The sequence below is a fragment of the Bombina bombina genome, chromosome 3 (genome assembly GCF_027579735.1).
Source record: "Bombina bombina isolate aBomBom1 chromosome 3, aBomBom1.pri, whole genome shotgun sequence".
NCBI lineage: Eukaryota > Metazoa > Chordata > Amphibia > Anura > Bombinatoridae > Bombina > Bombina bombina.
This window is the reverse complement of record NC_069501.1, coordinates 698,231,584-698,247,384: the sequence shown is the minus strand read 5'-3', so window position 1 is coordinate 698,247,384 and position 15,801 is coordinate 698,231,584. Positions and strand designations below refer to the sequence as shown.

At 37.5% G+C, this 15,801-nt stretch overlaps 1 protein-coding gene across 7 annotated transcripts in view; it reads left to right on the top strand.

The window, feature by feature from the left end:
* GTF2IRD1 (GTF2I repeat domain containing 1) overlaps positions 1–15,801 on the top strand; it is a 272,274-nt gene that overhangs the window by 206,426 nt on the left and 50,047 nt on the right. For all 7 annotated transcript variants that reach the window (XM_053707485.1, XM_053707481.1, XM_053707483.1 and 4 more), the window contains 2 exons: positions 13,261–13,326; positions 15,330–15,413. In XM_053707485.1, the coding sequence (XP_053563460.1) occupies positions 13,261–13,326; positions 15,330–15,413 (150 nt within the window). The remainder of the gene's footprint in view (positions 1–13,260; positions 13,327–15,329; positions 15,414–15,801) is intronic.

The following is a 15,801-nucleotide window of genomic DNA, read 5'->3' as shown; positions in this document are numbered from 1 at the left end:
GGGTTAGGATTCCTAGGATATTGTCCTTCCTCCAAGAGGGTTTGGACAAAGGATTATAAGCTAGTTCTTTAAAGGGACAGATTTCTGCTCTGTCTATTCTTTTACACAAGCGTCTGGCAGAAGTTCCAGACGTTCAGGCATTTTGTCAGGCTTTAGTTAGAATTAAGCCTGTGTTTAAACCTGTTGCTCCTCAATGGAGCTTAAACTTGGTTCTTAAAGTTCTTCAATGGGTTCCGTTTGAACCCCTTCATTCTATTGATATCAAACTTCTTTCATGGAAAGTTCTTTTTCTGATGGCTATTTCCTCGGCTCGAAGAGTCTAGGAGTTATCTGCCTTACATTGTGATTCTCCTTATCTGATCTTTCATTCAGATAAAGTTGTTCTGCGTACAAAACCTGGGTTTTTACCTAAGGTGGTTTCTAACAAGAATATCAGTCAAGAGATTGTTGTTCCATCATTATGTCCTAATCCTTCTTCAAAGAAGGAACGTCTTTTGCATAATCTAGACGTAGTCCATGCCTTGAAGTTTTACTTACAGGCTACTAAAGATTTTCGTCAAACATCTGCCCTGTTTGTAGTTTACTCTGGACAGAGGAGAGGTCAAAAAGCTTCGGCAACCTCTCTCTCCTTTTGGCTTTGAAGCATAATACGCTTAGCCTATGAGACTGCTGGACAGCAGCCCCCTGAAAGGATTACAGCTCATTCTACTAGAGCTGTGGCTTCCACCTGGGCCTTTAAAAATGAGGCCTCTGTTGAACAGATTTGCAAGGCTGCAACTTGGTCTTTGCTTCATACTTTTTCCAAATTTTACAAATTTGATACTTTTGCTTCTTCGGAGGCTGTTTTTGGGAGAAAGGTTCTACAGGCAGTGGTTCCTTCCATTTAAGTTCCTGCCTTGTCCCTCCCATCATCCGTGTACTTTAGCTTTGGTATTGGTATCCCACAAGTAATGGATGATACGTGGACTGGATACACTTAACAAGAGAAAACATAATTTATGCTTACCTGATACATTTATTTCTCTTGTAGTGTATCCAGTCCACGGCCCGCCCTGTACTTTTCAGGCAGGTCTAAATTTTAATTAAACTACAGTCACCACTGCACCCTATGGTTTCTCCTTTCTCGGCTTGTTTCGGTCGAATGACTGGATATGGCAGTGAGGGGAGGAGCTATATAGCAGCTCTGCTGTGGTTGATCCTCTTGCAACTTCCTGTTGGGAAGGAGAATATCCCACAAGTAATGGATGATCCGTGGACTGGATACACTACAAGAGAAATACATTTATCAGGTAAGCATAAATTATGTTTTCTTCTCAGCGCTCCACTTAAAATCAAGTCACGCACCCGACTCTACTTAGCGTGCTCCACTGTTTCTTAGTATACTCAACTCAGTACTTTGTATTTTCTGGCAGCGCAGAGGTTAATCTTTTACCACTGTGCTAATGTCCGCTCTATTCTTTCTAAACTATGCAAACAGTCTATACTGAGAGACTTTGTAACTTGCTACTTTATAATTACTGTATGGAAGGGGTAAGTTTTAATTTATTTATTGAAAAGTCATTTTTTTCATACAGTATATAATTTATTATATTTTACTGTGCCAGTTAATATATTTATTTTTATATCTTTATTAAGGGGTGTTTTAAGTTATTTGCTCATATTTATTGCTTTCTCTGTCCTTCAGTTCAGGACCCTGATTATTATTTCTACTACAAAATGTAATGATAATCTCCTTTTTTCCTATTTGCTTGGATTTTAACCTTAAAATCCCTGTTGCAATTATATTACTGTTTATATAAATGTATGCATCAAAGTTGCTTTGGTCTTATATCTATCTTTGAATGTCTGTATTTTAAGGCGCAATTTTTAAACTGTCCCCATTACCATACATATTAATTTAGAGGGTAGATCCACTGTTAATAATTTTGCACTTTATTTTGCAGGATTGTTATGTTCAGCTCTGCAGTTCCTGAATGGATTATTATTATTATTATTATTATCATATATATACAGTATATATATATATATATATATATATATATATATATATATATAGATAGATAGATAGATAGATAGATATATATATATATATATATATATATATATATATATATATATATATATATATATACTGTATATGTATATATATATATATATATATATATATATATGGAAAGGCAGGCACTCTCACATTGAAGTTAGCAACCAGGGTGTCCCGCTTGTTTGTAGAATATCCAAAACAATCCCACAATGGTCAAAAACGGGAAGCGGCACTCATTGGATTTTTGAAGCAAATAAAGACCTTTTATATTCAAATCAACACTCCTGTGACGTTTCGGGGTCGTTAACCCCCTTCCTCAGACAGTGTATAGTGTGTCAAGCAAAAGCTATATATAACATACCTAATCAAATATGCAAATACAAAACAAATCACAAACAAAGGAAATTGAACATACCCCTCTGATCGTTTGTGAACCGCAATGCAACAACAAGCACTTCTGGTATCATGTGACTTGTGAACTCACTGTGTCATTAACATGGTAATGTGAATAAACACTCAAATCTATAAAACATAACAAACAGTAGTGTGTCTCAAACATCTTGTAGACAGTGTATGTAATGTAACTCGTTATTGTGCCAACAAGATTGAATCATTTAAGTGTTATAAAAAATAATAATGAAAACGTAAATACATCTATATACAGGGAGTGCAGAATTATTAGGCAAATGAGTATTTTGACCACATCATCCTCTTTATGCATTTTGTCTTTCTCCAAGCTGTATAGGCTCGAAAGCCTACTACCAATTAAGCATATTAGGTGATGTGCATCTCTGTAATGAGAAGGGGTGTGGTCTAATGACATCAACACCCTATATCAGGTGTGCATAATTATTAGGCAACTTCCTTTCCTTTGGCAAAATGGGTCAAAAGAAGGACTTGACAGGCTCAGAAAAGTCAAAAATAGTGAGATATCTTGCAGAGGGATGCAGCACTCTTAAAATTGCAAAGCTTCTGAAGCGTCATCATCGAACAATCAAGCGTTTCATTCAAAATAGTCAACAGGGTCGCAAGAAGCGTGTGGAAAAACCAAGGCGCAAAATAACTGCCCATGAACTGAGAAAAGTCAAGCGTGCAGCTGCCAAGATGCCACTTGCCACCAGTTTGGCCATATTTCAGAGCTGCAACATCACTGGAGTGCCCAAAAGCACAAGGTGTGCAATACTCAGAGACATAGCCAAGGTAAGAAAGGCTGAAAGACGACCACCACTGAACAAGACACACAAGCTGAAACGTCAAGACTGGGCCAAGAAATATCTCAAGACTGATTTTTCTAAGGTTTTATGGACTGATGAAATGAGAGTGAGTCTTGATGGGCCAGATGGATGGGCCCGTGGCTGGATTGGTAAAGAGCAGAGAGCTCCAGTCCGACTCAGACGCCAGCAAGGTGGAGGTGGAGTACTGTTTTGGGCTGGTATCATCAAAGATGAGCTTGTGGGGCCTTTTCGGGTTGAGGATGGAGTCAAGCTCAACTCCCAGTCCTACTGCCAGTTTCTGGAAGACACCTTCTTCAAGCAGTGGTACAGGAAGAAGTCTGCATCCTTCAAGAAAAACATGATTTTCATGCAGGACAATCCTCCATCACACGCGTCCAAGTACTCCACAGCGTGGCTGGCAAGAAAGGGTATAAAAGAAGAAAATCTAATGACATGGCCTCCTTGTTCACCTGATCTGAACCCCATTGAGAACCTGTGGTCCATCATCAAATGTGAGATTTACAAGGAGGGAAAACAGTACACCTCTCTGAACAGTGTCTGGGAGGCTGTGGTTGCTGCTGCACGCAATGTTGATGGTGAACAGATCAAAACACTGACAGAATCCATGGATGGCAGGCTTTTGAGTGTCTTTGCAAAGAAAGGTGGCTATATTGGTCACTGATTTGTTTTTGTGTCAGAAATGTATATTTGTGAATGTTGAGATGTTATATTGGTTTCACTGGTAAAAATAAATAATTGAAATGGGTATATATTTGTTTTTTGTTAAGTTGCCTAATAATTATGCACAGTAATAGTCACCTGCACACACAGATATCCCCCTAAAATAGCTATAACTAAAAACAAACTAAAAACTACTTCCAAAACTATTCAGCTTTGATATTAATGAGTTTTTTGGGTTCATTGAGAACATGGTTGTTGTTCAATAATAAAATTAATCCTCAAAAATACAACTTGCCTAATAATTCTGCACTCCCTGTATATAATCATTTAAAATTAAAACAAAATTAGCCAAACGGCAATTGTTAAGAGACATCTGAACTTCAATAATCGCGGATTGGATCTACATAAACAGCAGGAAACTGAATAAGTATCTATACAGTCTGTACAAAATCAGAAATACATTGCAGGGCATAAAGCCCTTTGATAGATTATTCATAAACAATCCTGGTTTAAAGAAAATACGTAAGTGTATATATAGCAATATGTCACGTTTAGTAAATGTCAGGTAGAATAGATAACAGCATGTTGGAATACATAGTTTGTTGAAACTAAATTAGATTAAACACAAAAAGTGATATGCCTATAGCTATGTGATAATCCTATGGACAAGGGTTAGATTACCAAAATAAGCATTAATTCTGAGCTTATAAATAATATATAACTTAGTAGTTATGGTCAAAACTTGTGACAATATCAAAACCTACGTATTTGCTTTAAACCAGGAATGTTTATGAGTAATCTGTCACCGCAAAGGGCTTTATGCCCCACAATGTATTTCTGATTGTGTACAGACTGTATCGATACTTATTCCGTTTCCTGCTATTTATGTAGATCCAATCCGCGATTATTGAAGTTCAGATGTCTCTTAACAATTGCCGTTTGGCTAATTTTGTTTTAATTTTAAATGATTATGTATATAGATTTATTTATGTATTCTTTATTATTTTTTATACCACTTAAATGATTCAATCTTGTTGGCACAATTTACGAGTCACATTAAACTGTCTACAAGATGTTTGAGACACACTACTGTTTGTTATGTTTTATAGATTTGAGTGTTTATTCACATTACCATGTTAATGACATGGTGAGTTCACAAGTCACATGATACCAGAAGTCCTTGTTTTTCAAACCATTGTGGTTCACAAACGATCAGAAGGGTATGTTCAATTTCCTTTGTTTGCAATTTGTTTTGTATTTGCATATTTGATTAGGTATGTTATATATAGCTTTTGCTTGACACAATATACACTGTCTGAGGAAGGGGTTAACGACCTTGAAACGTCACAGGAGTGTTGATTTGAATATTAAAGGTCTTTATTTGCTTCAAAAATCCAGTGAGTGCCGCTTCCCGTTTTTGACCATTGTGGAATTGTTTTGGATATATATATTCTGTATATATATTTTGTAGCGCTGGGGTATACAATGACAAGGGTTTGTTATAAGAAACAAAACATAACAGATTATACATATCTAGTATAAGTAGAAGAGGGCCCTGCTCAAAATAGTTTACAGTCTACAGGTTGAGGGTGCAGAGACATAGGGTTCGGGGTATCTTGTCTTTTGTCTAGGATGAAAAAACAGACGAGATGGTAAAAATACTTGTTTTTTTTAAGGAGCGTCTAAAGCTATACATGGTTGAAGTCTGATGGAGCAGCGTAGAGAGTTCCAGAGGACAGGAGCAGCATGTGAGAAGTCTTGGAGGCAGGAGAGGGATATAGAGGTAATAGGACGTAGGTCAGAGGATGATCAAAAAGGACTTGTCGGAGCGTGTTTGTAGATGAGAGAGCAAATATAGCTGGTCAATCATTTGAATTGTATTCTGGAGTGTGTGGAGAGCCAGTGTAGAGACTGGCAGAGCATCTGATGTAGGTCAGTGACTTAGGTGGATGATGTCTAGCTGAAGCCTTCATTAAAGATTGGAGTGGAGAGAGGCAGTGTTTGGGAAGGCCATTTAGAAGTAGATTGCAGCAGTCAATGTGTGACAAAATGAGAGAATTAATTAGTATTTTTGTAGTTTTTTTCGGTACGGAAAGGACAAATTCTGGAAATGTTACATAGGTGTGCACAGCAGGATTTGGCGAGCTCTTGTGTATGTACAATGAATGTGAGTTCAGTGTCAAGTGTGACCACAAGACAGCAGACTTGTGGTGAGGTGTTGAGAATAGAATCTCCAATTGTAAGAGAAATGTCAGGTGCTGGATGTCTTACAGAAGGGGGAATAAGAAGCAGCTTAGTGTTAGACAGATTGAGTTGAAGATAGTGCAAAGACATCCAAGAGGAAATTTCAAATGTAATCACATTAAGCATTCTAACCACTCCAATGCTGCCTTTGTCTTTGTCCTCCCTTATTTTCCTCAATGCAAGGGAGTGTTCCCGACTTTGTTCCAGGATTTAAAGGGACAGTCTAGTATAAATTAAACTTTCATTATTCAGATAGAACATTTTCTTTTAATCAACTTTCCAATTTACTTTTATCATCAAATTAGCTTTTTTCTCTTGGTATTCTTAGTTTAAACTAAACATAGGTAGGCTCATATGCTAATTTCTAAGCCTTTGAGGGCTGCCTCTTATCACATGCTTTTTTAATCTCTTTTCAACACAAACAGACAGAAAGTACACGTGGGCCATATAGATAACACTGTGTTCAGGCACAGGGAGTTATTTAAGATTTAGCACAACACAATGCTAAATTTAAGACAACAGATAATAAACAGTCACAGTCATGTGATCAGGGGGCAGGAAGAAGGTTCCTAGATACAAGGTAATCACAGAGGTAAAAAGTATATTAATATAACTGTGTTGGTTATGTAAAACTGGGGAATGGGCAATAAAGGGATTATCTATCTTTTAAAACAATAACAATTCTATGGTAGACTGTCCCTTTAAAGGTTTATGCGCTTTTACATTCTGTAGATTTGGCTGCCAGCCCTCCTTCAGGAATGCACAAATTCTCTATGTCTGAATGTCATCCTAATTTTATTTTTCAGGTTTCCTCTGAATCATTAGAGTTTAGATTTTTTTTTTTCTGAATGTGACTCTGGGAACAAGACACAGAGTCTACCGCTTTCATGTTTATGCTTGAACATCTTAATTCTTGCTTGAAGGTTTCCTGTATTTTAGGTGTCCCTAAATCAAATGAGTAAACATATTTCAATCAACTGGTATTGAGTTTTTTCCTGTTCCTGAGGCTATTGTTTCAATAAATTTTAGAGAGTACACTAAGGGGCCGATTTATCAAGCTACGTACGGAGCTTGATGCCCCTTGTTTCCGGCTAACCTTCAGCCTAAAGGCCGCTGCTCCATAACTTGTCTGCCAGCTCTGATGCCGCGTACAGAAATCAACATATTCGATCGGGTTGATTGACACCCCCTGCTAGTGGCCGATTGGCCACAAATCTACAGGGGGCAGTATTGCACAAGCAGTTCACAAGAACTGCTGGTGCAATGATAAATGCCAACAGCGTATGCTGTTGGCATTTATCGAAGTGTGGCGGACATGATACGCTACATTGTATCATGTCCACTCGCACTTACATAAATATACCCCTAAGCTTGGTCTTTTCTTTTATTTCATCCGCTAAGCTTAATAGGATGTTTTTCTTTTTATGTAAAGCTTTGAGAAACTATTTCAATGGTGGATGGTACTTATTTTATTTTAGCCAAACGCAATACAATAGGATAGTATATGTTTCAGAAATTTAGCATCCTTTCATCAAAGAAAGGAATTGTTTTAGAATTCCAAGAATCCTTCTCTTTTGAAAAAAGGTGGCAACTGGGCCATAGAACAAACCGATGAGCTGTTGTTGGTTCCTGGCATACTGCTTCTCTTTCTATGTGTATTTGTATTATGACCCTGGGGAAAGTCTCCCTAAAGGTGAAGGGTGGAAACAGACGTGGACTCATTGCTCAATGTGCTTAAAGGAATATGGCTGCATCTCACTGACGAGGCCCAAAGGAGACCAAAGCGATTGTCTGGGGTTGCCATTTCTCCAACATAGGTGTGTCCGGTCCACGGCGTCATCCTTACTTGTGGGATATTCTCTTCCCCAACAGGAAATGGCAAAGAGCCCAGCAAAGCTGGTCACATGATCCCTCCTAGGCTCCGCCTACCCCAGTCATTCTCTTTGCCGTTGTACAGGCAACATCTCCACGGAGATGGCTTAGAGTTTTTTAGTGTTTCAATCAGACAACATGACGACTGTTGCGTACATCAACCATCAGGGGGGAACAAGGAGTTCCCTGGCGATGGAAGAAGTGACCAAAATCATTCAATGGGCGGAGACTCACTCCTGCCACCTGTCTGCAATCCACATTCCAGGAGTGGAAAATTGGGAAGCGGATTTTCTGAGTCGTCAGACATTACATCCGGGGGAGTGGGAACTCCATCCGGAAATCTTTGCCCAAATTACTCAACTGTGGGGCATTCCAGACATGGATCTGATGGCCTCTCGTCAGAACTTCAAGGTTCCTTGCTACGGGTCCAGATCCAGGGATCCCAAGGCGACTCTAGTAGATGCACTAGTAGCACCTTGGACCTTCAAACTAGCTTATGTATTCCCGCCGTTTCCTCTCATCCCCAGGCTGGTAGCCAGGATCCATCAGGAGAGGGCGTCGGTGATCTTGATAGCTCCTGCGTGGCCACGCAGGACTTGGTATGCAGATCTGGTGAATATGTCATCGGCTCCACCATGGAAGCTACCTTTGAGACGAGACCTTCTTGTTCAAGGTCCGTTCGAACATCCGAATCTGGTCTCACTCCAGCTGACTGCTTGGAGATTGAACGCTTGATCTTATCAAAACGAGGGTTCTCAGATTCTGTTATTGATACTCTTGTTCAGGCCAGAAAGCCTGTAACTAGAAAAATTTACCACAAAATATGGAAAAAATATATCTGTTGGTGTGAATCTAAAGGATTCCCTTGGGACAAGGTAAAGATTCCTAAGATTCTATCCTTTCTTCAAGAAGGATTGGAGAAAGGATTATCTGCAAGTTCCTTGAAGGGACAGATTTCTGCCTTGTCTGTGTTACTCCACAAAAAGCTGGCAGCTGTGCCAGATGTTCAAGCCTTTGTTCAGGCTCTGGTTAGAATCAAGCCTGTTTACAAACCTTTGACTCCTCCTTGGAGTCTCAACTTAGTTCTTTCAGTTCTTCAGGGGGTTCCGTTTGAACCCTTACATTCCGTTGATATTAAGTTATTATCTTGGAAAGTTTTGTTTTTGGTTGCAATTTCTTCTGCCAGAAGAGTTTCAGAATTATCTGCTCTGCAGTGTTCTCCTCCTTATCTGGTGTTCCATGCAGATAAGGTGGTTTTACGTACTAAACCTGGTTTTCTTCCAAAAGTTGTTTCTAACAAAAACATTAACCAGGAGATAGTCGTGCCTTCTTTGTGTCCGAAACCAGTTTCGAAGAAGGAACGTTTGTTGCACAATTTGGATGTTGTTCGCGCTCTAAAATTCTATTTAGATGCTACAAAGGATTTTAGACAAACATCTTCCTTGTTTGTTGTTTATTCTGGTAAAAGGAGAGGTCAAAAAGCAACTTCTACCTCTCTCTCTTTTTGGATTAAAAGCATCATCAGATTGGCTTACGAGACTGCCGGACGGCAGCCTCCTGAAAGAATCACAGCTCATTCCACTAGGGCTGTGGCTTCCACATGGGCCTTCAAGAACGAGGCTTCTGTTGATCAGATATGTAGGGCAGCGACTTGGTCTTCACTGCACACTTTTACCAAATTTTACAAGTTTGATACTTTTGCTTCTTCTGAGGCTGTTTTTGGGAGAAAGGTTTTGCAAGCCGTGGTGCCTTCCATTTAGGTGACCTGATTTGCTCCCTCCCTTCATCCGTGTCCTAAAGCTTTGGTATTGGTTCCCACAAGTAAGGATGACGCCGTGGACCGGACACACCTATGTTGGAGAAAACAGAATTTATGTTTACCTGATAAATTACTTTCTCCAACGGTGTGTCCGGTCCACGGCCCGCCCTGGTTTTTTAATCAGGTCTGATAATTTATTTTCTTTAACTACAGTCACCACGGTATCATATGGTTTCTCCTATGCAAATATTCCTCCTTAACGTCGGTCGAATGACTGGGGTAGGCGGAGCCTAGGAGGGATCATGTGACCAGCTTTGCTGGGCTCTTTGCCATTTCCTGTTGGGGAAGAGAATATCCCACAAGTAAGGATGACGCCGTGGACCGGACACACCGTTGGAGAAAGTAATTTATCAGGTAAACATAAATTCTGTTTTTCCATGTTCAGAGGAGAATTGCCTGGCATATCGGGACTGGACTTACCTTGTTAGGGGGATCAGATTGATATACTTTAGGAAATGTTTCCATTGTGAAAAGCACAATTGGGCTAAAGCTACTCCCATGTCTTAACTGGGCCATAGAACAAGCCGCTGAGCTGTTGTTCGTTCCTGGCAGACTGCTTCTCTTTCTGTATGTATTTGTATTATGACCCTGGGGAAATTCTTCCTAAGGGTGACAGGGGAAACCAGATGTGGACTATGTGCCCAATATGCTTAGAGGGATATGGCTGCACCTCACTGACATGGCTTAAAGGAGGCCAAAATGATCATCTAGGGATGCAATTTCCCTTGTTTAGAGGGACATTGCCTGTTTTTTCAGGACTGGATTGACCTTGTTAGGTGGGATCAGGCTGATATACTTCAGGAAAGTTTTCCTTGAAAAGCATAGTTGGGCTAAAAGTAGCTACTCCCAGGTAGTAACTCGGCCAAAGAACAAGCCACTGGACTGTTGTTTGTTCCTGGCAGATTTCTTCTGTTTCTGTATGTATCAAATAAAGGCTTATTTTATTATTCATCAAAATAAGGTAGTTTTAAAGACTAAGAGTAATTTCTTTCTTTGTCCTAAACCAAAAATTTAATTGAAAGTCTCTCACTTATTTTTTTATGTTGTAAGCGCATAAGAATTCTACTTACACATTTCATAGGCTTTTAGACAATGTTTTAATTAGTTTATCCTTGGTTCATGTAAGAGTCAGAAGGCCACAGCCGTTTCTTTAGCTTTTTAGCTAACACTCTTGATTACCAAGGCTTTCTTAGAGGCAGGACAGTCTTTTCAAAACACATTTTTGCCCAATTTACTAGATCAGTTTCCTCTTCTTGAGTTTTCCAGAATGAGGCTTATGTTGACCAAATTTGCAAGGAAGCTACATGGTTTTTCTTACATACTTTCTATAATTTCTTCCACTATGATATGTTCCTTCAGTGCTTCAAGCAGCAGTGTCTGGTATATAGGTGCCTACTTCATAAAAAGGTTGTTCCATCTAATTACTTGTGGACTCCGCAGCTTGGGTATTACTTCCCAGGGGTAATGGCTCGTGGACTCTCACCACCTTCTGAAAGAAAACTTATGCTTACCTGATCAGTTAATTTTTTTCATGGAGGTGAGAGTCCACGAGACCTGCCCAATTTAATTTTTTGCTTAAAGGGACATTATACACTCATTTTTTCTTTGCATAAATGTTTTGTAGATGATCTATTTATATAGCCCATAAAGTTTTTTTTTTTTAAATAAATGTATAGTTTTGCTTATTTTTAAATAACATTGCTCTGATTTTCAGACTCCTAACCAAGCCCCAAAGTTTTATGTGAATACTGTCAGCTACCTTCTCCAGCTTGCTCCTGTTTGTGTAAAGGGTCTTTTCATATGCAAAAGAAGGGGGAGGGGGGAGTGTCTTATTTGCCACTTGCAGTGGGCTTTCCAGCTACCTTTTCAACAGAGCCAAACTGACAGCTTCTAAGTAAGTTTTCAAACAGTTTTATACTGGATTTTTATATCAGTATCTGTGCATCTTATTCTTTATAGTAGTGTCTATTACATGCAGTTATATGAAAATGAGTGTATACTGTCCCTTTTAATTATTTTTTTCAGTTCTAGGTTGCACCTCCTTTTCCTCTGTTTTGCTTTCCTACCTTTCTACTTCTCCTTTCTTGGCTATACATCTGACTAGAATACAAGAGAGGTGAGAGGGATTACTCAGCCCTAATTTGTCACAAATAAAGGAGAAAACATATCCACCAGGGTTTCAAAGTAAAGTTTTAAAAATCATTAATAAGGTGATATAATACTCTCAAAACTAATTTTGTATGTCTATCTTTTGCAATTTGGTACTATGCACATATTAAAAAAAAATATTTGACAAGTGGGTTTACCTTAATATAATGTTGAATGCTCCAGTTTGCGTGAATATTGATGAACACTAGTTTCTTACCTTTGCGTTCAATTAGAATTTGCAGTCAGAAGTTTAGAAACATAAAATCCAATTAAAGGAACAGGAAACTGCAACATTTTCTTCCATGATTTGGATAGAACATACAATTTTAAACAACTTTCCAATTTACTTCCATTGTCAAATTTGCTTTGTTCTCTTGTTATCCTTTGCTGAAGGAACAGCATTGCACTACTGGCAGCTAGCTGAACACATCGAGTTAGCCAATCACAAAAGTCAAATGTGTGCAGGCACCAATTAGCAGCAGCTCCCACTAGTGTAGGATATGTGCGTATTCTTTTTCAACAAGGGATACCAAGTGAACAAAGCACATTTGAAAATAGAAGTAAATTTAAAAGTGTCTTTTTATTACATGCTCAATCTGAATCATGCAAGTTTAATTTTGACTTTCATATCCCTTGAAATAATCAATGCTACAATCCTACATTATACATTTATGTATAAAATATTTGGAAAATGTGATATTTTTAAAAGCAAATCTTACAGTCAAGAATATTGGCACCCTATAAACTAATATATAACCTTGTGTACATCTTATTATGTGCACAGTGTAAATTATATCTTGACACATAGGATCCAATTTATTTTTTAGAGGGATTGACAATGTTTCCAGCTAGGAAGCCAGTACACAGTGAATGCTATACATCCGCTGCACACACTTATTGCACAAGTAAAATCTTGTGGAGTGCCGCCTCTTGCATGACCAATAATGAGAGCAGGGCCTTTCAATTTTTAGGGTGCTTAATAAATAATTGTGTACTCTCTATTTTATATACAGAATACATTATTTTGCCTTTTAATATAATGAAAAAAGCAGGCATAGAAAAATCTGTTTAAAAGATTTAGGAGCCAGAGAGTGGACAGGATAACACAAAAACTTAGGAGCCATGGGTGAAAGTCTAAAAGCCAGTGGTCCCCTGGCTCATAGGTTTGTTGAGCCCTAGCATAAAGTATTTAATGCATTTTTTTTTTAATTATAATAAAATTTTATTTATTTTTTCTTTAGGAGTCACTGATAAAGAATGTCATGATTCCTTAATAGATGAAACTTCAAAGAGGCTTAGTTTTCAAGGTGAGATCAGATATTCTTATTTTAAAGGTATAAAAGGATGTTGACTAACGCTGTTGTGTTTATAAATAAACTATTCAAAGCCAAAAAAATTTTTATTTTTTTATAGAGGAATTATGAAATTGTTAACTCATATTTTATTCTTGAAGTTATTATTGTCTTCAGTATACTTATAGTTTCTATCGCCTCAGTCTTACTGACAAGTTTATAGCCAAATATTGATATGGTAATATGGAGTATCCAAGTAGGAGTAAAAGAGAGTCCAGCCTGTTATGTTTGGAAGAATATGCATGTTAGCCATGGTGATTATTTTACCACATGATCTCTACTAAGAAAAATTTGTGATAGAGTCATGGAAAAATGTTGAGTAATATGACTCCTAAACATATGAAGTTGTTACCACCCACTGGGTGGCAGAAGGCATCCGAATGACACTGTGTCACTCTCTGTAACAATCATCATTGGTGATTTGTGCACTAGTTGTGTGTAAATAAGTTCAGTGAGAAACACAAAGTTTGTAAAAAAAATAAAATAAATATATGATCGTATCTGGCAGCCAAATAGTGGCATGAAATATACCAAAATAGGCCTAGATAAATAGCGTGGGTTATAAAAAAAAAGTATATCAAAAGCACAAACATAATAAAAACACAAGAGACACAGTCTTACGCATTTCGGCTGAACACCACCACCTTAATCATAGACCTGTGTCTCCTATCCCTTCCTTACCTTGGGGTGGCTACTTAAAAAATATATAGTTTTCAAAGGTAAAGAAAAAAAGCAAGAGCTCTATTTCTGTTTAAACAGAGTGAGAACAAAAAATACTTTAAATTCCCCGATACTTTGGGCAAGTTTTTCTCTGAAATTCCTGCTAGTGAAAGGGTTATGAAATTGCATGCTCTAGCTGAAAGTTTCATTTTGACTTTACTGTTCCTTTCAAAGGTGACGTATAATAAGGAGATACAACAGCTTTTTTTGTGAAATCAATATTTTATTTCATATTTATTTAAAGGGTCAGGAAACCCCAACATTTTCTTTCATGATTTGGATAGAAAATACAATTTTAAACAACTTTTCAATGTACTTCTATTATAACATTTGCTTCATTATCTTGTTATCCTTTGCTGAAGAAACAGCATTCCATTACTAGCACCTAGCTGATCACAACTAGTTAGCCAATCACAAGAGACAAATGTGTGCAGGAACCAATCAGCAACTAGCTCCCACTAGTGTAGGATATGTGCGTATTCATTTTCAACATGGGATTCCAAGAGAACAAATTTCAAAATAGAAGTGAACTTAAAAGTGTCTTAAAACATACATACATGACATGCTCTATCTAATTCATGCAAGTTCAATTTTGACTTTCCTATCCCTTTAAAGGGACAGTCAACACCAGAACTGTTGTTGTTTAAAAAGATAGATAATCCCTTTATTACCTATTCCCTAGTTTTGCATAACCAACACAGTTATAATAATACACTTTTTACCCCTGTAATTACCTTGTATCTAAGCCTCTGCAAACTGCCCCTTTATTTCAGTTATTTTGACAGACTTGCATATTAACCAATCAGTGCTTAGTCTTAGGTAACTTCACGTGCGTGAGCTCAATGTTATCTATATGACACACCTGAACTAATGCCCTCTAGTGGTGAAAAACTGCCAAAATGCATTCACATTCAAGGTCTAAGAAATTAGCATAGGGTTAGCTTTCAACTAAGAATACAAAGACAACAAAGCGAAATTGGTGATAAAAGTAAATTGGAAAGCTGTTTAAAATGACATGCCCTATTTGAATCATGAAAGTTTATTTTGGACTTGACTGTCCCTTTAATAATAAGATAAGTGGATGAAATTTAGTTGCACATTTACCATTTTTAATGGAGTAGAGAGTTTGGATAATAAGTGGATAAGTTTGCGTTTGATAGTATTGAGTCAACATCAGCATGATAATTATATATGCGCACAAATTAATAATACATTTTCTTTTTGTTGTTTTTTCCCAGAGAGTTATGATGCCAGACTCTCTCGGATAGATATTGCCAACACACTGAGAGAACAAGTGCAGGATCTCTTCAATAAAAAATATGGTGAGCAAAACAAAGCTTCATTTATTTTCTTTTTTCTTTCTTACAATAATCCACAATTTAGGATAAACATAAATGATTATAATTATTGGCATTATTATTATTATCAGGTATTTGTAGAGCGTCAACAGATTCCGCAGCGTTAAAATAAAAGATTACAATCCAGTATTATATAAAAAAACAAAACAAATAAAAAACAATCACAGTTATAAATCATTTTACCATTTATCAAAAACTGTGTGAATATATCAAACCCCTATTCTGACCTAGATTACAAGTGGACCACAAAAATATTCTGCTCAAGTTTAATGAATAGCACTTCTATTCATGCACTCGTTTTACAAAATTTAAAATAAAATAATAACGTGCAAGAAAAAGCCTCAGGCACGCT